Source organism: Emys orbicularis, chromosome 12, assembly GCF_028017835.1.
Source record: "Emys orbicularis isolate rEmyOrb1 chromosome 12, rEmyOrb1.hap1, whole genome shotgun sequence".
In the NCBI taxonomy this organism is placed as follows: Eukaryota; Metazoa; Chordata; order Testudines; family Emydidae; genus Emys; species Emys orbicularis.
In genome coordinates, this window is record NC_088694.1 from 19,738,711 (window position 1) to 19,762,200 (window position 23,490).

The window sequence follows — 23,490 nt, forward strand, 5'->3', positions numbered from 1 at the left end:
GTCCGACCCAGTATGGCCGTTCTTATGAACAGAAAAATTAAGTTCATTTCCAGGATTTCCCCCAAGTTTGAAGCACTATAAAAAGCAACAAAATCCTAGAGCCAGATTTACAGACCAGAGCCAGAGAGGAAGAGCCCCACCAACAAGTGAGCTCACTGCCTGTAAAGTTGGTAGGCATGACAGGTTTTAGCCCTGGTTATTAGGCCTGCCTAGGGGGAGTATCATTACAGCCCTTGACGAGAGCAAAACTCCATGAGTCAGGCACATACATTCTAAAGTGCAAAGTCACAGCGTAATGCAATCTACTGGGGCTCCCAGCTGCAAGCCCCTGCTTTCTCATTATTACAGATCAGACAAAAGGGGTGGGGATGGGGTGGGCAGAGAGATCCTGTTTAAAATTGAAGGGTTACGCTCTGGGCATTAAGTGCAATGGCAGAAACATAATAATCCTAAGAGCTAGCTGCTATCGCACTCTTTTCATCCACAGATCCCATAGCGCTAAGTCTAAAAGAGGGTAAAAGTATTATCCCTGTTTTATTGATGAGAAGACCGAGGCACAGAGGAGCGAAGTGATTTGCCCAAGGTCACAGAGCAGGTCAGGACAAAAGCCAGGATTTAGAACCCAGCTCTCCCGATCCCCAGTTGGGTGTGCTAGTTATTTATGTAGTGAGGCTTGTACTAATGACGCAAACAAACACCCATCCCAAGCTCTAGGCACCATTTACAAACCCTTAGAAGAACGATCCATACATTGCATGCTAGTTTTCAACTCACTGAGGGCATTAACCTGGCAGTAACATGAACATAAAAATAAAAAAATTAACCTGACTAAACCATCCCTCCTACATGCAGCTGGGAAGACCAAGACCTCTATAAAAACAAGACAGCCTTTAGCTGGGCACAGGGCAATCATTGCTCAGAGCAGCAGGGGCATTCTGTCTTTTAACATATGTAGAGAAAATGATATTTTCCATACAAAGGGGCAGCATAAGAAAAAGAGCATCAAGGGACAGGATTCTATTCCCAAGGCCACATTTGACTATGGAGGGGGGTGAGTGAAGGCCTTTTCTTCCACAGCAATGCATCTGGAGGTGCCAGATGAGATCCCTGCTTACCCCTTTGTAAATATTCCTCTCTGAGGCCTGGTCCACACTAACCCCCCACTTCGAACTAAGGTACGCAAATTCAGCTACGTTAATAACGTAGCTGACTTCGAAGTACCTTAGTTCGAACTTACCGCGGGTCCAGACGCGGCAGGCAGGCTCCCCCGTCGATGCCGCGTACTCCTCTCGCCGAGCTGGAGTACCGGCACTTCCGGGATCGATCCGGGATCGATTTATTGCGTCTAGACAAGACACGATAAATCGATCCCAGAAGATCGATTGCTTACGGCCGGACCAGGAAGTAAGTGTAGACCTGCCCCAAGTCTAGATTTATAGGAAGCAATTAAAAAAAGACTCATATAAACCACTTTCTGAGGACTACACAACCATGCAGATTCTCTGAGTGAAAGTGTAAGCGCATGGACAGCCTGCTGTGAAGATAAGCAAGTTTCAATGATACCAATGGACGGAAACAAGTGGTTCTGCTTTAGAGACAGAAGAAAATGCCACTATCTCTTATGAGATAATGAAGGAAAAGATGAAAAGTCCAGAGGTGAAGAATTCAGGAAGTCCAGGCATCTGGCTAATTGGCAGATTTAATTTGGTAATGCTGCCAACACCATGATGGAGTACAGCACTTTCCTCTTAAAACCCTTACTCAATGCGCTTTGGGTTTGTTTAATTTTTCTTGGGGGAAGGGAGAAATCAGAGAAAACTTCTAAAAATATTAAACTAAAATACAAAATGGGGAGGGCAGACACAAAGGTGTGGTAGGCTCCAAGATTAAATTCAACACAGGTCAGAAACACCGACGGTGGCAGCGGCAGGAGGGCAGAAGTTGGGAAAAGCTATTCTAAAAAGAGGGAAGTAGAAGCAGTAACTGATTAGGAAACATGAGGCTTTTCTAGATGTGTCTGTCATCTCATTTAGTCTTTCTGAAGGACCTTCAGAGTTAAGACAGCAGGGGACACACTTTCTGAAGGCCTCTAACAATGCACCTAAAGTACAGCCTGGCTTTCAGGGACAAGGGCTCTGTGGCATAGACACTATAGAGTTTGCATGTGAGCAAACAGATGAGCTGGCAAACCTTGTGGGCGCACATTCATTGCCCCTTTAAAAAAACAGCCTGGAATGGCACCTGAAAGGCTCTTCTGTAACTATATGTGGAAGATACGGGCTGATCACAGTTACAGGAGGGAAGAATAGAGAATGACTGCATCTGCCCAAGTATCAACAATCCACGCTTTAACTGCTCAGAGAAGAGTCTACACACTACCATGCTGAGCATGATGTCTATGATAATAGACAGAGGAACTTATGGAAGTGACCACTCACTATAGAAACACCAGCCGCTAGTCTGGATCTGTTTCCATTCTAGATTTTTTGGACTGAAAGCTGCCAATTCAGCCCTTGGGCTGACAATTTTGGACAAACAGCTCATAGCCAGCAGCATCCTTCCAACAGGCAGCTGTTTTGCAAGTGCAATTGCCACTGCAGATCGTGGGTGTTAAATACACAACGTTGCACTACCCTTCAGGAAAATCCACTTTGCAGTTCCATCAGCTCTAGCACAGGCTGGGAGATTAGAAAGGGGAAGTTCTCTTCCTCCTGAAAATAAAGACAGATGCGGTTTGTGCTGGAAACAAAGCAGCCCCCAGCCCAAATCCTCATTCACCCTTGAAGCTTGAGACTGAGTTGAACTGGTACCCTGAGCTCACAGCAAGGAAGAAAGGACCTTCAGCTTCTCCAATAATTCAGAGTCAGTGAGCTGGAGAACTGGAATAGGCACGTGATGATCAGAGAAACTCTGGAACCAGCCAGAAAGTGACATCACAGTACCCACAGAATGCTTCACTTCGCAGAGCAATGCTTTGTACAGAGCTGAAAGCAGAAGGGGCTTTTCTGGGAAAAGGAATCAAGAGGAAACTGAAAGAAGAAGGGGGATAACAACCCAATATCTAATCTCTCGTTGACAAAACGGATTGTTCTCACTCTGCCCTGGCCTGACAGAGGAAGGGAAATCAAGAATGGTTTCTGCTCTTAAAGCCAAATATTTAATTCAGACCACATGTATCTTAGCTAAGCACACAAGTGGCACCACTCTCTGTAGGATCTTAGATCCACCATATACCCACAGGCAGGTTTCACGACTCCCATGGTCGTACAGGGCTAAGCGACACCAGCTCACGGGAGGTCTGGCAGGGGGTATTAGCATGCCATCATGGACTCTCTGTAGTGCAGATGGAACAGCTATATTATTCCAGCCGCTCAGTATTTTGCCGTAAGGGAGAAAAGCCTTGGGAACTGTTTAGTGACTTCATTTGGTTTAAGCTGTGCAGTGAGGATGGGCTGCATTTCCCAAGCAGTACAGGCTACTGGCCTGGCGCTGAGCACCCACAGCTCCCATCCAAATCAAGGGGAGTGACGGAATGGCAGGCACCTTTGGGGAGGGGAGTCAGTCCACATGTAACCAGGGAATATTGGTCTTTAATGTTTGCCAAGTGCTTGGAACAGATAAGTACTGAATTCTAATTACTGCTATTTTCTCAGCAGATAGAAATCCACAAGACCCCCTAGTTCACAGCCATTCCTGACTAAGGCCCACTCTAGTTCCTGAAAGAGGGTATAGCCACTGTGGAATTGACACTGCACTCTACCTTAGCAAAAAGGCCATGAAGCAGAGATAAGACGTAGAGTTAACAATTAACAGGGGACCTATTGGGCATGTTTTATTTGAAGATCATAAGTACTTACAAGTCAGTGATACTTAGAATACAGCTCACCTGCCTAGGATTTGGTCTAGTTGTTTGATTACTTTTTAGACTTGCATAGTTTGGAGCCAGTATTTCAAACACAAGTTTAATATGCGTCAGTTCTCAGACTGATATTTCCATCTTCCTCTCAACTCACTGCAAATGTAGGGGGAACGTCTCATTACACTAAGTTGCATCTATTTTAAAAAGGCAGACTCTGCATGACTTAGTACAGTGGTCTCAGAACAATGCCAGTGAAAATTCTTCCCTGAGTCAAGTTGATGGATAGTCCCAAACTAGAGTCTGTGGAACATGTTTTGAAACTAACAAAACTGCCCATCAGGCCCTCATTTTCCAAATTATGTGTACATTCAAATTACACACTTACTCATCTGTCCAATCTGTAAGTGCAATTACCACAGCTGTGCAAGTGCAACAAGTGTGCACACAAGTGATCAGTTAGATATTTAGGCCGTCATTTATGCATGCATTTACTGCCACTATGCATGACCCTTGGATCTTTCAATTTGATTCTGGGAAATTTTAAGAAATATAGGATCATTTCCCACCTTTTTAGATATAGGCCTGCCAGACATTACTAGTACGCCTTTTCTCCACCCATCTACTAAGTATCCCGAGGCAATTGTTCAGCAAGGATTTCAAAATGTCAGTACAAGCCTTTGTTTATGAAAGGTTAAGTTACTGTAAAATTGTTTCCTAGTCTTCCTGATTGTGCTACACCTCTACCCCGATATAACGCTGTCCTCGGGAGCCAAAAAACCTTACTGCGTTATAGGTGAAACCATGTTATATCGAACTTGCTTTCATCCGCCGGAGTGCGCAGCACACACCCCCCCCGGAGCACTGCTTTACTGCGTTATATCCGAATTCATGTTATATTGGGCCGCGTTATATTGGGGTAGAGGTGTATTTCTAGAATGCAGTAGGTCAAGATAATATAGAAAATTGGCTGACTTACCACATAACCCCTGTTTTAGATAACTGTATCAGCTGTGGATAAGTGTTTTATTTATAGAAGTCAATAAGTTTAAGGACAGATTTTAAAAGATATTTAGATACCTTAAAATGCAGATAGGCACCTAGTGGGATTTTCAAAAATGTTTAGGCGCCTTTCAAAATCCCACTAGGCACCTGTCTGCATTTTCAGACACCTACATACATTTAAAATTTTGGCCTTTAGTGAACGTGGCTTAGTGTATTTCACCTGTTTTTTGGACCTGGTCCTGCACAGAGTATGGAAACAACAGGTTATTTAGTTAGCCCTCATCATAACAGACAATGGAAGTGCGGTCATTATATAATTGTTCTCCTTGGCCATGGAATGTTTCCAACTCTGCAACTTTACCCGAAGTACTGGAAAGTGCCTTTGTTACTGCTTTTAACTGCTGGTCATTTTTGTTCTATCAGTTTACACTGTGCTTTTGGATGCTAGGAACAGCACTATATGATACACATTTCCAACGCCACCTCCCAAAGGAGTCCAGAAATTTGTTTCATTCTCAACTAGGAGCTCAAGTTTCCCCATCTTTCTCATGGAAGGGGATAATACTGAATGAGGTTCCAGTATGGACTGAAGCAGTGTATTTCAAGGGTTTGTTTTGTTTAATACCAGAATTAGAAGAAGGCATATGTGGTATTTCAACATATAACTAATAGTCTCTTCACAAGCAACCTGTCTGCCCTGAATCCCAGGTATAACAAGCAATCCCTTAACCAGGCCACATCTCCTCTAACTCCAGCTGGAGCTGTCCTGCGTCCAGGGCCGGCTCCAGGGTTTTGGCCGCCCCAAGCAGCCAAAAAAAAAAAAAAAAAAAGCTGCGATCGCGATCTGCAGCGGCAATTTGGCGGGAGGTCCTTCGCTCCAAGCGGGAGTGAGGGACCATCTGCCAAATTGCTGCCGAATAGCTGGACGTGCCGCCCATCTCCAGAGCGGCCGCCCCAAGCACCTGCTTGCCAGGCTGGTGCCTGGAGCCGGCCCTGCCTGCGTCACTCTACCCAGCTCTTGGTTTTTATTTTAAAGCTAGCTGCAGGAAACGGAAATGAATGACACCCACTCCACTTAAACTCTATTTTGCATCCACAAATTCATCTCTGCAAGGCAGGCCCAATGTTTCTCCCTTTTTCACCTTGTATCTTTTCCTAAGGGGCACGAAACACCAGGAGAGAACAGAGCCAGAGGCAGCCATGCAGTAAGCCTGAAAGGCCCCCATGGAACATTTCTCAAAATCCACACTGCCACCACCTGCACATGGGGCCCACTGTAGACACTGCTTCCCTCCTGAGGGGCCCTCTCAACAACACCCCAACAAAAGAGTGCCTCTTATTGTGCCTGCACCTCTGATGTAGGTGACATTCAAAGCTTCCCGATGGGAGGAGTGGGGCCATAGAGCTAGAATACATTGCTCTCTTGGGTTCAAACACCTGACATGGATTGTGTGTATTTATAAAGTGACATGTCAGAAATGCCAGAAAGCAGTCTGTGCTGCTCTAAGAGATGCTGCTTCCAACTAATACGCCAGAACATGTCCCCTACCCCACAAAGTGGCTTTGACTAACCTGAGCATAACTCTAAGCTGGTTAGAAATTGCTTTTTGCAGAAATAGGAAAAACTGAGCGGGCATCCTTCAATCTTGAGACTGGGGTGATGTCAGATTTACCCCTTCCCCGGAGATAAAAGAGCTGGAAATCACTGAGTGGGTATGAAGAGTGGCTTCTCCTCCCTCAGCCTCTCTCTTCCACCAGCACCTACATGGGAAATAGCCATCACCTTCCCACGGCACTGAGACAACATTCAACCCAGAACTGAGCAACGGATGCTTCCCTAATATTTCCCCAAAGGATCTCAATTCAAGGCATTTCACACACCCCCAAAGAGTCAGGAAAGGAGGGAGCAGAGCAGCAGGTGAACTGTAATACATTACCTGGCATATGGCGCATGCAGCATAGAATAGACCTGGCTTTGATGCTGAAATCCCTTTCTCCATCCTGTAATCCCTGATTAACGAGGTGAACCACTTCATCCGGAGTGAGGTCGCCCCTGTGGGAAGAAAACTTCGAAGTTAGCTAGCAAGCTCGTGAGTTTCGGCACACCAGCAATCCCAGAGGAAAAGAAACTACTTCCCGAATGGTAACACCACTGAGCTGGTTGTATTATTGCTGTGGGCTGTTAAATACAGGAGAATCCAAACACTGCCCAACCAACGTGACCACACTGGCAAAATGCCAGAAAGCTAAGGGCCACATTTATATCAAAAAAGGAGTATACTGCAGCCACCCTCATGTTGAACACTGGACCAGCCCCCTCAGAGCAAGAGGGAGCATGGTCTGCCAGGAACTGTAGTTTCAGGGCCAGATTTACAAAGGTATTTAGGCACCCAGTAGCATTTACAAACGTGTCTAAGCAGGTTAGGCCTCTGACTCCCTTAGGCTCATCTGTGAATCTCCCTTTGTGCCTATGTGCAGCACTAGCCTCCTTTGTAACTGAAGTCCTCAGTGACCACATCTGTTTGGAGGATGAGGGAGGCGGCACTGCAGAGCTGCGTGGGATGCATGTTGGCCAGAGAGAGACTTTCACAAACCCCGTGATAGATCACCGTATTTCTTTAAGTAAATGAATGAGTTTGCCAGCTGGGGAGGAGGAACTTTTTTTCTTTTCTTCTTTTTCTTTTTTTTTTTTGGCCAAAAAGTCTTAAGATGCAGAGCTTTGCACTATCCTGGCAGCAGTGAGCGGAGTGACACAAAAAGCAGCAGAAGCCTCACAGCATGTTTTGTGAGAAATCCCAGAGGTCTCCTTGCAAAGCTCGGTGCTGGTTTAATTGGCGACACACTGTTCTAAAGAGCACAGATGACATAGAAAGATAGACTGAGAGCTACAAGGGCTGCTCCCAAAGGCTCAGCCCACTAACTTTGCTGATAGAAAATGTTACATTTTGGATGGGGGGTTGGGGTGGGGATGTGTATCTGAACTCTGGTGACTTCTTGAAAGAGGAGCAGCTTAAGCCAAAAATCTAACAGCTGTTTCCCACATGGACAAGACAATGCCCCTGGGGCAAGTTACCAGAGGAAGAACATTTTTAAGGGGGGAAAAAAGTGTATACATGACTAATACTGCATTCCAGATAGAAATAAAAGATGTGCTGTCTCCCTCTGGTCCTGGGAGCAAAACTAAGTTCTCCAATTGCTGGTCAGTGGCTTTCGTGCAGATCTCAGCGTTCTCTGTTGGAACAGTCTTACACTTTATGGATTCACTCACTCTTTTTGGCCCCATGGAACAGGCTGAACTTTGCAGTTGGCTAGGAGGTGAGGGCTGTACCTGACCTCAACATAGATGACACCTTCTTTTGCTTTCATTTCTACAAACTCATAGGCTATTCTTCTCACAGCATCGCGGTCCCCCCTGTAAGGAAAAGAACAGGATTAGTCTGATTTATGAGTTCTCAGGAACCTATGGGCTGCTGATCAAAAAGATCTGGAGGAGTGGACCTGCTGAGGGTCTGAATGCTTCCCAAGAGGCACCCCAGTCTCACCAGCACATGAAAACTCATCACACACTTAGAGAAACTAGAATGCAAGAGTCCTTTGGCTTGGAAGCGACCTATCTAGTGAGTCATTTAGCTTCTCTCCCTGCATGGTGCAGGACTGACTGCATCATCTCTAAACCAGCTGGGCAAAAGCCTACTCCCCCACTTCCTAGGAATCAGTGATTTTTTTTCTGATAAGCAAATAAAATACCATGATGTTATCAATCATCATTATCACAGTAAAGGGAAATGAACGCATGTTGTAGCTTAGAGCAGGGGCGGGCAAACTTTTTGGCCTGAGGAACACATCAGGTTTCGGAAATTGTATGGAGGGCCAGTTAGGGGAGGCTGTGCCTCCCCAAACAGCCAGGCGTAGCCCGGCCCCCGCCCCCATCCGATCCCCCCGCTTCTCGCCCCCTAACGGTGCCCCTGGGATTCCTGTCCCATCCAACCCCCCCTGTTCCCTGACAACCCCCCTGGGACCCCTGCCCCATCCACCCCTCCCTGTCCCCTGACCACCCCCGGATCCCCCACCCCTGACTGCCCCCCTCGGGACCCCTGCCCCATCCAACCACTCCTTCTCCCTGTCCGCCCCCAGAACCCCTGCCCCTTACTGCCCCCCGCCACCCCATCCAATCCCCCCTCTCCTTCCTGACTGCCCCCCCCGGGACCCCTGCCCCCATTCAACCCCCCCATTCCCCGCCCTCTGACCGCCCCGACCCCTATCCACACCCCCGCCCCCTGACCACCACCCCGAACTCCCCTGCCCTCTATCCAACGCCCCCTGCTCCCTGTCCCCTTACCGCACTGCCTGGAGCACCGGTGGCTGGCGGCGCTACAGCTGCGCCACCCAGAGCATCAGGACAGGCAGCCGTGCCACCTGGCTGGAGCCAGCCACGCCCCCGCGCAGCACAGAGCACCGGGTCACACAGCGCAGCTGCAGAGCCACAGCCTGGCAAGAGCTCGCAGCCCTGCTGCCCAGAGCATTGTGCCGGCGGCGGGGGAGGGGGAACAGCAGGGGAGGAGCCGGGGGCTAGCCTCCCGGGCCAGGGTGTGGCCCGCCGTCCGGAGTTTGCCCACCTCTGGCTTACAGTCTCCTGCGCAAGCATTCTCAGGACCATTCATGGCCCAAATTGGCAATTCTAGCTTGCAGGTGCCTGAGACCGATGAGAAACTTGCAGTGGTTACCAGGAAATAAGTTACTTACGCAATGGCAGGCATGTAGAGAGCAAACTTTTCTAGAAACTGGGTTAGAGTGAGTGGCTCCGTGTAACTGATGTGCTGCAAGAGGTCTTCAACAGTGTCACCAGGGAGCAGAATTCCTCTTTTCCTAGAAATCAATACACATGTCACTGACAAGGATTTGGGTTACACCTTTATTTAGAAACATAATCCATACTGCTGAACCTGCTTTGAGTCTACAGCACGGGCAAAAGATAGCTCAGTCTTTTAAAAAATGCCTCACATATATGCCTCAGGAGCCCTGGATAAGAGAGGAGACTGATCTCTAGCAAAAATGCAGCAACAACGGACCCAGAATTATCCATAGAAATTGAGCCAAAACAGAACCTCTCTTTTCCTGGTGCCTTGGTACTTCCTGGTCTTGGAAGCATAAATGACAAATTATCTCAAGAAAGCAATTTCCAACCCTAATTATATAGAGTCAAGAGCTGCCAACAAACATTGGACTGCTTATCTCAACTGAGCCACAGAACCTTCTCAGGTTTGCCTGTTGCTAGTCTCCAAGAGCCAGTCAATCCTTGACCTTTCTGCTGAGGCTGCCAACAATAGAGAACAATTGTGATGTGGTTTCTCTGATGTGGAAATCTTTACACTGGGAACCAAGGCTGACACCCAACAAGCCCCTCCTCAGAGAAGCCACCAAAGAGCGTCCAGATAGGAAAGCCCATCCATTGCTACCAAAAGTGGGCGGTCTCTGAGCTTGTGAGCTGGAGGGGAAAGATTCCAGATCTCATTACCCAGGGCTTGGCCTTCTCCAGTTCCAACAGCCAACTACATAAGCTATCTGCAGGAAAACAGCCTGACTGATATTGCTCCTCTGCTCAATGTACACATGTTTTATTGCTCTGTGGTGTAGGAAATGTATGCTATGTTCAGAGTTCAAAGGCAAAGGCAATTACTACAGATTACCCTGGCACTCAGCATGCGTCATTCATTACTGTTAAGTACAGGGTGACCAGACAGCAAGTGTGAAAAATCAGAACGGGGGTGGGGGGTAATAGGAGCCTATATAAGAAAAAGCCCCAAATATTGGGACTGTCTCTATAAAATCAGGACATCTGGTCACACTAGTTAAGTATTACTCTTTCCATGTTGCCCTTTCCACTCTGATGACACATCGTTTGTCCAATTTAAATGGCAGACATCTCCATGCCATGCCCTACATTGAACACTGCCTTCCTGAGCCCATGAAACAGGCCCTTATCCTATCCTCATTCAAATCCTTCCTGAAGGCCTATCTCTGTCTATGGTACACTTAACTACAGTGGGCTGGATGCAGGGTAATTTGGGATCGTCTACACATATAAAGATATAAGACTTAGACACACTAGACTGTGTGGAAGTCAACCTATGCACCATAAAAGGTGGATGAGTGCAGTCAAGCCTGGCAGAATTCAAACCTGTGCTTTTAGGGAGTCTAGGCAGGGATTGCAAACACAAGCTTTAGAGCACCAATGTAGAGTCTCTCTCACGTGTCACTACAACATTGCATTATTTGGATGTGGTCTATCACCACCCAGCAGCTTTATTTATTTGCTGTTTGATCTGTACCAAGCAGTTTTTGTGTCATGATCACAAGCAGCAATCTATGCTTGGGGCCAGATTTTCAAAGCAGACTCCTAGACTGCCCCCACAAAATGCTGCCTCTGCACAAAAACCAGCATGCGTTTTTACTCTACCCTGAACTGAGCGCTATATGTTGGGAGTGGTAGTTTGTGTAGGCTCCAGCTTTATAGTAGATATGAAAATAGCTCCAGTCACCTCCATTTTATACAAGTGTGGGGCAGCCCTGGGCTCCTGCCAAGTTGCAAGCACAGTTCCTTTAGGTGGGTGAAGTATGGACACTACAGTCTACAAGAGTCAAAAGAATCCCCCAGGTAACCACAGAACCCGATCACCCACATTGCCATAGGGAAGAAGAGCTCCAGGGAGTTAGATGTGTCAATGAATCCCTCACACATTAGGATACCTATCCATACACTGAAATCTTTAACCCACTCCTTTGCTCCTACGATATGTATAGATGGATGAAATCAAGGGGAATTCTTACACAACATACCAAAGGGGCATCCAGCAATTAATGAGCTGGATTTTCTTGATGCACCTTCTGAATATTTATCTTGGCTGCATCACAGAAACTATTGCCAGTTCAGAAGGCACCTTAGCCATGGCCTGAGAAGTAATTTTTTTTCCCCACACAAAATTATTTTATCAAATCCTCCAATCCATCCGTCTTAGATGATGCCACATCTGTTCCATTTTTACTGGAAATTGCTTTCATGGCTAAAGCCCCCTCAACTATGTTGAAGTGTTATTTGTTGGGACATGGGAAAGAACCTGCAAAGGCTGGTTGTTAGAGTCAACCTTATCATGACATTCTTGATAAGAGGGATTTCTGCCATACTTTGGCAAACAATGCCAGATTTCTAATGTCCTTTACCTTTAAATGAAACTTCTTCCAGGTGTGAAAGTTTACGTTTATCTTGTTTAAAATTATAGAGCCAGATCCTCAAGTTGTTAATTATTTACCTTGTCACTCATCAAGTGTATGTGTCAATTAACCAGAGTTTGCCTCCCCGACAGAGCCCATCTGCTCCTTCTTGCTTAAGCCAGCAATGAAGCCATAGCGCTGAAGATTTTTCTTGGCAATGGGTTACATCTAGAGCGAGGCAACTTTTTTTGTGCAGAACCTTTTTTTTCCTGCACAGAACCTTTTTCCCCCACTCCAAAACAAAACAACAACAAAAACCCATAGAGTTGGGTCGAATTTGGTGTTCGGGAGAAAAAAAGTTTCAACTTTTCTTCATTTTGGAATTTCCCTCCATTTTAAACAGATTTTAAAACTTTCAAAATCAAAACCAAACGTTATGGTTGACATGACACAAACCTTTTTTCCCCAACTTTTCAGTTTAGCAAAAATTTCAAAACATTTTTGTATCAGCTCAACCCAAAACAATTTTTTTCAGACCTGCTCCTGAACTGAATATCCAATTATTCATACAGCCCTAATAATACCATCTGGTTTTGAGATGGCAAGACAGGATCAAACAGAAAATTTACACTGAGTGCTAAGAGAGAAAACCCCTGCTGAAAACACAAACACTAGCATTAGTAGTATTGCAAGTACAACTGACCCAGCCAATAGCTTTCTGCAGACCAGGGACTGGCAGTCAACTACAAGGGACAACTGGTGGCAATGCTCATGCACCAGGGTTGTTTGCGCTTTGCAAAACTCTTGCAGTTATTAATGAGACAGAACACTGCGCTGTTTTATGTATATATTTAGAAATGGACTCATAACTCATTCTTTCTAAATCTGTTTGGAAGCCTGACCACAAAATCTGTTTCCTCATCTAACCTGTTCATGTTGTTGTCTATAACTCTGCTTGGTTTGTGGCTTGTGAGCGTAAGGAGAGGGGCACTAGGTCACTGTTTGCTTACATATTTGACACCAATTCAATCCAGTTTCCCTACTATACTATTAGAAAGTGGTCAGTTCTGTGCATCATGCACTCAGTCACAGTGCTGGTCTACACTCTGACTAGGACCACACTCGTGACAGCCGTTCGTTGTTTGCACACTTCAAGCAGAGTTTCCCTGATGGGTATGGACAGAGAACTTTTTGTCTGAGAACTGGGTGGAGACATACAGTGATCTACAGGACAGTTTGGCTGGCAGGGCTCAGTAAAAAAAAATCCTTATCTTTGTCAGATAAAATCATGTTAATGGAAAGTATTATAAACATAATTGTAACTAACACTGGTCTAATCAGCAAGGACCGGGCCAAATTCTAGGAATTTTCTTTTTTAAACAGAGGTGCCTCTGTCCAGGAAATCTTTACAAATCAAAGCACCCAGCTAAACACACTGAAGCAAATTGATTTTTTTAAACAACTCACTTGCCAAAGTATAAGATTGTTTCTGGCTTAATGGCTCCATCCAGGTGAACATGAAGTTCTACCTATAATTAAAAAAAAAAAAAAAAAAGACAAAGAACACACATTCATATAACTGTGAAAGTAATCTCTGGATCAGAAGATGCTACAAATACACCCAGTGTGGTGGAGTCACAAGATGGGAGCTAAAAGAGAGAACTTAGAAAGCTACACAATATAGAAAAGATACTTGATAAGGTTATTTATTGAATGTCTGAAAATTGACAGAATTGGATTCATTGTTCTTCCTGGAGGTCTCATTTTTAACATTCCTTTACAAGCAAACTCTATTTCCAGGAACCTTAACACTGCTCAGGAAATTGTCCTACTCATATTTGGTCCCATAATGAGTTGGGGCGGGGAAGAGACTTTGTTTCTAACCGGCTCCATCTTGATATTAATAACCTCTTAAAACAGAGTCTTTAAGCCTTTCCAGACTACTGTACCCCTTTCAGGAGTATGATTTGTCTTGTATACCCTCATGTTTCACCTCACTTAAAAACTACTTGCTTACAAAATCAGATATAAAAATACAAAAAAGTGTCACAGCACACTATTACTGAAATATTGCTTACTTTCTAATTTTTACCATATAATTATAAAATAAATTAATTGGAATATAAATATTGTACTTACATATCAGTGTACTGTGTATAGAGAGTAGTATAAATAAGTCATTGTATGAAATTTTAGTTTGTACTGACTTCGTTAGTGCTTTTTATGTAACCTGTTGTGAAACTAGGCAAATAACTAGATGAGTTAATGTACCCCTTGGCAGACCTCTGTGCACCCCCAGGGGTACCTGTACGCCTACTTGAGAACCACTGTCTTAAAGTCTGACTAATTCTGATTTCTGCTTGCTGAGAATGCCTTTCCATAAGCACCTCAGTTTCTCAACCAAAAGCTACTCTTGCTTTGATCATGTTTCAAAATGGTGTTTTAGTTTAGGCCCATTACACGTGAGACAATAGCCCAAATCACCTTTAATTCTAAACCCCTGCTTGCCACACACTTTCAGAGAGAGAAATAATTTCCGCCAGGAGCAAGACCTCTTGGAAGATGAAAGACTGGTACCTTTTCAACACTTGGTGGACGTTGCAAATTATTTAGGAGAAAGCTGATAAACATGATTTGCAAAGCACAAAATTAAGAGGAAAAACCCTAATGATAAGATGTTTAAGCAATATTTTGTGTGTGCAAATACAATTGTTCTGGGAACACTGGGAGAGAATGAGACTTGCAAAGGAAAATGGGAAGAAGTTCTCAAGTCCATCACAATTATCGAGGAAGAATGGGATGAGATATTGTAATTAACTCCAGGCGTGTGGAGAGGAGAGAGGCACAGCTTACACCTTTCTTTATAATAACTGTTCAGTGTCAACATACCAGTGCTTGGAAGCAAATGTAAACAAAGACTCTTCTGCACCATGGGCCTCCCACGGAGGCTGTTTCCCATATCTCCTGGGATCATGTTCACCAAAACTGACTTTTTGGAAAGTGAAAAGCATTGAACAGATTCATTTTATTGAAGTTGTTGCTACATTTACTAAGTCGTTAAGGGAAATTTCTCGTCTTGCAGACTTGCACTGATGGGAGCTGTGCACATTATTCTCTGCAATCTCAAGGAGAAAACGCCCCTCAGTTGTTTTTAAAATGTTATCCAGACCAAATGAATCATTTTTTTAAAAATCACAACAGGCATTCAGCATGGAGATAAGTGAGGATAGTCATAGTATGAAGAGCACAAGACCTTGGTTTCTACATGTCTATTGTGTCCAGGTCTTTCTGACAACTGCATGGATTGCAATGTACCTACCTTGAAACAAACAAAGAGACTCTCCTATGAATAGAGACTTAAGAGATCTGGGCTGTTCAGTTTAGAGAAAAGATGAATAAGTAGTGACTTAAGAAAGACCATTCATTATTTTGTTTGGACAGAGAAGGTAAATGTTTGCTTGTTATTGATAGGAGAGATGAGGACATTCAAAGAAATTTTAAAGGCAATAAATCTAAGACTGATGGAAAAAATGGAATGCAACACAAATTCAACCTGTTGAACTCACTGCTACATGATATTGAACTCAAGAACTTAATAGGATTCAAAAAAAAGACTGAACATTTATGATAATGAGAATAACCACAGTTACATTAAATACTGTAAAAAAAGAAGAGGTATAAATCCTCTTGGCATCAGAGCATACACCAACCAATAACTGGCAGGGGTTAGAAAGAAACTATCCCTACAGCCAGGTTATTCCTTAATTGTCCATTTCAGGGTTTCTTGTACCTTCCTCTGACAAAGTGGGTACTGAGCAAAGTAAAAAACAAGAACTGGACTTCTGGTCCAATCTGATAATTCCTGGTACTCCGCATCAAAGTAGTGGGTTTTGGAGTTTGCTCTGCTCATGCCCATCCTGCTGTCTTTCAGGAGTTCCAACTTTGTGGGCCAGTCACTGAGAAAGAGGTGTCTCCTTCATACAGGGGTTGCCACCAGTCCAGGTTTTCCCAAGATTGTCCCTTTTTTGAAGTAGCTGTCCTGGGAAATCTCTAAGAGTGCTCGGTACGCACTGCCAGCTGTCCAGTTTTGTGGGCTAAGGATCATCCCAGATGTCCCATTTTTCCCCAGAGGTGGCAACCCTACCTGCACAGGAGTCTGATGCAAGGTTCACAGTCCCATTGGAACATGCCATTGCAGCAAGCCACGGTCACATGGAGAGCTTTGAGTGAGACTAAAACCTGGAATTTGAGCCAGTATTACATCAAGAGCCAGGACAGACAGCAAAATACTGGAATTATGGGGTCTTAGTGGCCCGAGTTGCTGGACAAACATACTGCTCCATTCAAAACCAACTGCAGCTTTCAGTTATAATCATCAAGCCTAGATGTCATGGATATATGATAACTGTGGCTAAGTACAAAGCATTATACCGCATGACCCTATACATACTTTATGACCTTGTGTAAGGGAAGGATAGAACTGCTCATCTTTAGCACTGCCCTCAGGATTACAGGCAATGCTTTTCTCTATGCTCCAATTTGCAAATCCCTGAATGGGACTGGATCTAGTTACATGAAACATCACCTCTCCAAAGACAGCTTTGATCCACTGTCGACCACTGGGAGACTCAGGAGGCAGAACTTTCATAGGAGCCAAACCAAGACTACGGAACTCACTGCCACATGAAAAGAAGCATGAAATGAAAATAGAATCATAGAATATTAGGGTTAGAAGAGACCTCAGGAGGTCATCTAGTCCAATCCCCTGCTCAAAGCAGGACCAACACCAACTAAATCATCCCAGCCAAGGCTTTGTCAAGCTGGCCCTTAAAAATCTCTAAGGATGGAGATTCCACCACCTCCCTAGGTAACCCATTCTAGTGCTTCATCACCCTTCTAGTGAAATAGTGTTTCCTAATATCCAACCTAGACCTCCCGCACTGCAACTTGAGACCATTGCTTCTTGTTCTGTCATCTTCCACCACTGAGAACAGCCTAGCTCCATCCTCTTTGGAACCCCCCTTCAGGTAGTTGAAGGCTGCTATCAAATCCCCCCCTCACTCTTCTCTTCTGCAGACTAAACAATCGCAGTTCCCTCAGCCTCTCCTCGTAAGTCATGTGCCTCAGCCCCCTAATAATTTTCACTGCCCTCCACTGGACTCTCTCCAATTTGTCCACATCCCTTCTGTAGTGGGGAGACCAAAACTGGACGCAGTACTCCAGGTGTGGCCTCACCAGTGCCGAATAGAGGGGAATAATCACTTCCCTCGATCTGCTGTCAATGCTCCTACTAATACAGCCCAATATGCCGTTGGCCTTCTTGGCAACAAGGGCACAATGCTGACTCATATCCAGCTTCTTGTCCACTGTAATCCCCAGGTTCTTTTCTGCAGAACTCCTGCTTAGCCAGTCGGTCCCCAGCCTGTAGCGGTGCATGGGATTCTTCCTTCCTAAGTGCAAGACTCTGCACTTGTCCTTGTTGAACCTCATCAGATTTCTTTTGGCCCAATCTTCCAATTTGTCTAGGTCACTCTGGACCCTATCCCAACCCTCCAGCGTATCTACCTCTCCCCCCATCTTAGTGTTATCTGCAAACTTGCTGAGGGTGCAATTAATCCCATCATCCAGATCATTAATAAAGATGTTGAACAAAACCAGCCCCAGGACCAACTCCTGGGGCACTCCGCTTGATACCGGCTGCCAACTAGACATTGAGCCGTTGATCACTACCCATTGAGCCTGACAATCTAGCCAGCTTTCTATCCACCTTATAGTCCATTCATCTAATCCATACTTTTTTAACTGGCTGGCAAGAATACTTTGGGAGACCATATCAGAAGCTTTGCTAAAGTCAAGATCTATCACATCCACCGCTTTCCCCATATCCACAGAGTCAGTTATCTCATGATAGAAGGCAATCAGGTATGACTTTCCCTGGGTAAATCCATGTTGACTGTTCCTGATCACCTTCCTCTCCTCCAAGTGCTTCAAAATGGATTCCTTGAGGACCTGCTCCATGATTTTGCCGGAGACTGAAATGAGGCTGACCGGTCTGTAGCTCCCCAGGTTCTCTTTCTTCCCTTTTTAAAATATGGGCACTATATTTGCCTTTTTCCAATCGTCCGGGACCTCCCCCAATCACCACGAATTTTCAAAGATAATGGCTGATGGCTCTGCAATCACATCAGCCAACTCCCTCAGCACCCTCGGATGCATTAGATCTGGACCCATGGACTTGTGCACATCCAGCTTTTCTAAATAGTCCTTCACCTGTTCTTTCACCACTGAGGGCTGCTCACTTCCTCCCCATATTGTGTTGCCCAGTGCAGCAGTCTGGGAGCTGACCTTGTCTGTGAAGACCAAGGCAAAAAAAGCATTGAGTACTTCAGCTTTTTCCACATCATCTGTCACTATGTTGCCTTCCCCATTTAGTAAGGGTCCCACACTTTCCCTGACCACCTTCTTGTTGCTAACATACCTGTAGAAACCCTTATTGCTATCCTTCACATCCCTTGCTAGCTGCAACTCCTACTATGCCTTGGCCTTCCTGATTACACCCCTACATGCTCTAGCAATATTTTTATACTCCTCCCTCGTCATCTGTCCAAATTTCCACTTCTTGTAAGCTTCCTTTTTTGAGTTTAAGCTCACCGAAGATTTCACTGTTAAGCCAAGCCGGTCACCTGCCATATTTGCTATTCTTTCTGCACTTCGGGATGGTTTGTTACTGCTCCCTCAATAAGACTTCTTTAAAATACAGCCACCTCTCCTTGACTCCTTGCCCCCTCATATTAGCTTCCCAGGGGATCCTGCCAATCAGTTCCCTAAAGGAGGCTAAGTCTGCTTTTCTGAAGTCCAGGGTCCGTATTTTGCTACACTCCTTTCTTCCTTTTGTCAGGATCCTGAACTCAACCATCTCATGGTCACTGCTGCCTAGATTGCCACCCACTTCTACTTCCCCTACCAATTCTTCCCTGTTTGTAAGCAGCAGGTCAAGAGGAGCACGGCCCCTAGTCGGTTCCTCCAGCACTTGTACCAGGAAGTTGTCCCCAACACTCTCCAAAAACTTCCTGGATTGTCTGTGCATTGCTGTATTGCTCTCCCAGCAGATGTCAGGGTGACTGAAGTCCCCCATTAGAACCGGGGCCTGTGATCTGGAAACTGCAATTAGTTGTCCGAAGAAAGCCTCATCTACCTCATCCTTCTGACCCGGTGGTCTATAGCACACGCCCACCACGACATCACCCTTGTTGCTCTCACCTCTAAACTTAACCCAAAGACTCTCAACAGGATTTTCTCCAGTTTCAAACTGGAGCTCTGAGCAATCATACCGCTCTCTTACATACAATGCAACTCCTCCACCTTTCCTCCCGTACCTGTCCTTCCTGAACAGTTTATAGCCATCCATGACAGTGCTCCAGTCATGTGAACTGCCCCACCAAGTTTCTGTTATTCCAATCACGTCATAGTTCCTTGATTGTGCCAGGACTTCCAATTCTTCCTGCTTGTTTCCCAGGCTTCTTGCATTCGTGTACTTGCACCTAAGATAACTAGCTGATTGCCCTACTTTATCAGTATTAATCAGGAGGCTTAGGTCACCATCCCCCAGAGAACCTAGTTTAAAGCCCTCCTCACTAGGTTAGCAAGCCTGCCTGCGAAGATGCTTTTCCCTCTCTTCGTTAGGTGGATCCCATCTCTTCCTAGCAATCCTTCCCGGAACAACATCCCATTGTCGAATCATCCAAAGCCCTCTCTCCGACACCACCTGCGTAACCACGCATTCACCTCTACAATTCGACAGTCCCTACCCGGGCCTTTTCCTTCAACAGGGAGGATGGACGAGAACATGACTTGCGCCTCAAAGTCCTTTATCCTTCTTCCCAGAGCCACGTAGTCTGCAGTGATCTGCTCAAGGTCATTCTTGGCAGTATCATTGGTGCCCACGTGGAGAAGTAGGAAGGGGTAGCGGTCTGAGGTCTTCATCAGTCTTGGCAAACACTCCATCACATCCTGGATTCTAGCTCCAGGCAAGCAGCACACTTCTCGAGTCTCCCGGTCTGGTCGGCAGATGGATGACTCCACCCCCTTAGGAGGGAGTGTGACATTGTGCAGTCTATATGGTTTTATAAAAATATGATAAGTGAATATAATGTAACTGGGATATGCTTCATCCAAAAGGTCTCTTGTAAGGTATCATTACAAAGCTTATAATCTACTGAGTGTGATCAACCTATTTGTATAAATGTACCACTCTTGTATCTAAAACTAGAAATATAAAATATAACTCTGAGGGCCTATTGTAATTATGCAAAGTGTGGGCCATTAATGGTGGTTTGGAATCTTGATGACTCCCATTAACCAGGACCATTGTCTACAGATGGCTGTGTTTTACCTGTGAGTCTTCCTGTATATGTGTGTGCTGGCAAGTGGGTAATGAAGTCTTGCAGTGACATGTGATCATGTCACCTGAACTGGAATCCATCTTTAACTGGTGCTTTTCCAGTGAGGGGGGGTGGAAACCCAGAGGGACAAAGGGTTCCCGCCTTATGCAAAAAATATATAAAGGGGTGGAACAGAACAAAGAGAGAGAGAGAGGAGCCATCATGAAGAATCCCCTAGCTACCACCTGAGCTGGAACAAGAGCTGTACCAGGGGAAAGAATTGTGCCCAGGCCTGGAAGGTGTCCAGTCTGAGGAAAAAACTTACTAAAGCATCTCTGAGGGTGAGATTATCTGTATTCAGTTTGATTAGACATAGATTTGCGCATTTTATTTTATTTTGTTTGGTGACTTACTTTGTTCTGTCTGTTACTACTTGGAACCACTTAAATCCTACTGTCTGTATTTAATAAAATCACCTTTTACTTATTAATTAACTCAGCGTATGTATTAATACCTGGGGGAGCAAACAACTGTGCATATCTCTCTATCAGTGTTATAGAGGGCAAACAATTTATGAGTTTCCCCTGCATAAGCTTTATACAGGGTAAAATGGATTTATTTGGGTTTAGACCCCATTGGGAGTTGGGCATCTGAGTGCTAAAGACAAGCACACTATTGTGAGCTGTTTTCAGGTAAAGTTGCAGCTTTGGGGCAAGTAATTAAGACCCTGGGTCTTTGTTGGAGCAGACGGGAGTGTCTGGCTCAGCAAGACAGGGTGCTGGAGTCCTGAGCTGGCAGGAAAACAGGGATAGAAGTAGTCTTGGCAGATCAGGTGGCAGCTCCCAGGGGGGTTTCTGTGATCCAACCTGTCACAGGGAGTCCCCGACCACCATCACCCGTCTCCTCCTCTTGGGAGTGATGGTCATGGAACCCCCATCCCTAGGACAATGCATCCCATGCCTTCTGGCCGATGGGGTCTCCTTCTGATTCCTTCCCTCAGAGGGCTCTTTCAAATCCTTCTCCGCATTAGTACCTGTGCAGAGAGCCTGAAAACGGTTTCGTACCTCTATCTGCACTGGGGGTACATAGGTTCTCCTCTTTCTTCCTCTGGAGGTCACATGCTGCCAATATTCTTCCCCGCTCTGCACTGCACTCTCTGATTCTTCAGCATGTTTTGCTTCCAGAACCAAACACTGACTTCTATCCAGAAAATCTTCGTTTTCTCTGATGCAATGCAGGGTTGATCCTCTAACCTTCTCTTCCAATATGCAGACCAGCTTGCACTTCGTATAGATGAAGTCGCGTCTGTCCTCTGGGAGAAAGACAAACATGGCACATTCTGAGCAGGTCACAACAGCTGATTGCTCACTATCCATGTCTTCCTTTTAAGAGGCTCCTTGGATGTTGTATGTACTGCTCACAGGAGCCTGAAAGGCAGAAACACTTTGTGCAAACTCCCCACAGGCAATGGCAAACTCCCTCTGTTTGCCTGTCCTCGGTTAGCTGCTCACTCGGTTCACAACTGGATGCCTTTTTATAAGGCTGCTGGCTTGAAACAGGTGGCCTGGCTCAAAGCCTTCCCTCCAATCAACCACTCAAGGCCCACCTGGAACAAAGCACTCCCAATTCACACTTTTCAATCAAACACCCACACGGTCAAACTGTCACACTATTCTAACAAACAAGCACACGGTCAAACAAATGGTCACAGCAGACAGACACTCGAATATTCACCCCACCAGCTCACCCCACTAGCTTCACAACATTCAGGTCTAAATACAGTACAAACCTTTTTTGTTTGACAGAGCTTTCCAGCAATAGCTCTCTCTCTCTGGTGTTCTGGCACTCATGCTTCGTTCATTTACTTTTAAAAACACCTACAAACAACCTCTGCCAGCAGGCTTTGTTGTTTTTTATTCTAGGGAGACATTCAGTTTCTATGGAGATGGGTGCAAATACAAGAACCCAGACTGACCAGGTCAAAACCTGGTCATTCACAGGCACAAGATTTCTACCCATACATGAATTATATGGTTCTAGTAATTAGGACAAAGACCAGAACAGAATGAGCTGTGGGGGGCAAGATGGGGAGCAGAGGACAGGGGCAACAATATAAAGAGAGAGGTAGCAGCAGGGAAGGAGGGATGGGAGTCAAGGTGGAAGAAGTTAGCAAGAGGGACAGGAGTGAAGGATGTGGATGGAAGAAAGTGCAGCAGCAGGAGGGAGCTGTAGACCATGCAGAGCACAAAGTGATACAGGTCCTGGATCTGTCCTCCTCAAAATGTAAAAACCTGGCAAGTTTTGAATTCTTGGGCTCCAATTCCTTTCAATGACTGAGGCTTCACAGGTTTCAGAGTAGCAGCCGTGTTAGTCTGTATCCGCAAAAAGATCAGGAGTACTTGTGGCACCTTAGAGACTAACAAATTTATTTGAGCATAAGTGTAAATTTGTTAGTTAGTCTCTAAGGTGCCACAAGTACTCCTGTTCTTTTTGAGGCTTCACAGAGGCGTCACTCCTTGGGGGTTTTGGTGGCCGCACAACCCTTTGATAGAATTATAGGCTTGAGGCTCATGATCCATATTTATTCCACATTGTGCCATGTACAAAATCCTAGCAACGTGCAGCTACATGTTCCTACCTCATCTCAAACATTTCCTGCAAAAGCGACCCACAAGTGCAGTACTTTCATGGAAGTGACAGCAACATTAAGTAGCTGCCTTTAAATTGTGGGCCATCTGCCTCTACCCTCTGTTGCTATTGTAAACGAGACACTTGTAAACTGCAGCAGGAAAGTAACAAGGTTCCACTCCATGTCTCCGGGAGACGGTTCTCTCCCCCTCAAATAGCTTGCGATAAAACAGGGATAATGAAATTGGGAGAGGAGCATCTGAGCAACTCCACCCAAAGTAGTGTGCAGCTTGCAAGAAAAAAGTCCAGCACCATCCGGTTCCCAGGGCTGCAAGGAGCTACCCAAAGCTGACTGGAGCCTTGTCTCTCCAAATGAAATGGACAAGTGGGGAACTGGATAAGCACAGGACT

General features: G+C 45.4%; 1 protein-coding gene across 1 annotated transcript in view; it reads right to left on the reverse strand.

Annotated features, from left to right (window-relative positions):
• Positions 1-23,490, reverse strand: part of LOC135886943 (adenosine deaminase-like) — a 42,284-nt gene that overhangs the window by 13,056 nt on the left and 5,738 nt on the right. Inside the window, exons 3-6 of the mRNA XM_065414719.1 lie at positions 13,538-13,599; positions 9,605-9,727; positions 8,130-8,273; positions 6,799-6,914 (exon numbers count right to left, since the gene is read on the reverse strand). Coding sequence (XP_065270791.1) covers positions 6,799-6,914; positions 8,130-8,273; positions 9,605-9,727; positions 13,538-13,599 — 445 coding nt within the window. The remainder of the gene's footprint in view (positions 1-6,798; positions 6,915-8,129; positions 8,274-9,604; positions 9,728-13,537; positions 13,600-23,490) is intronic.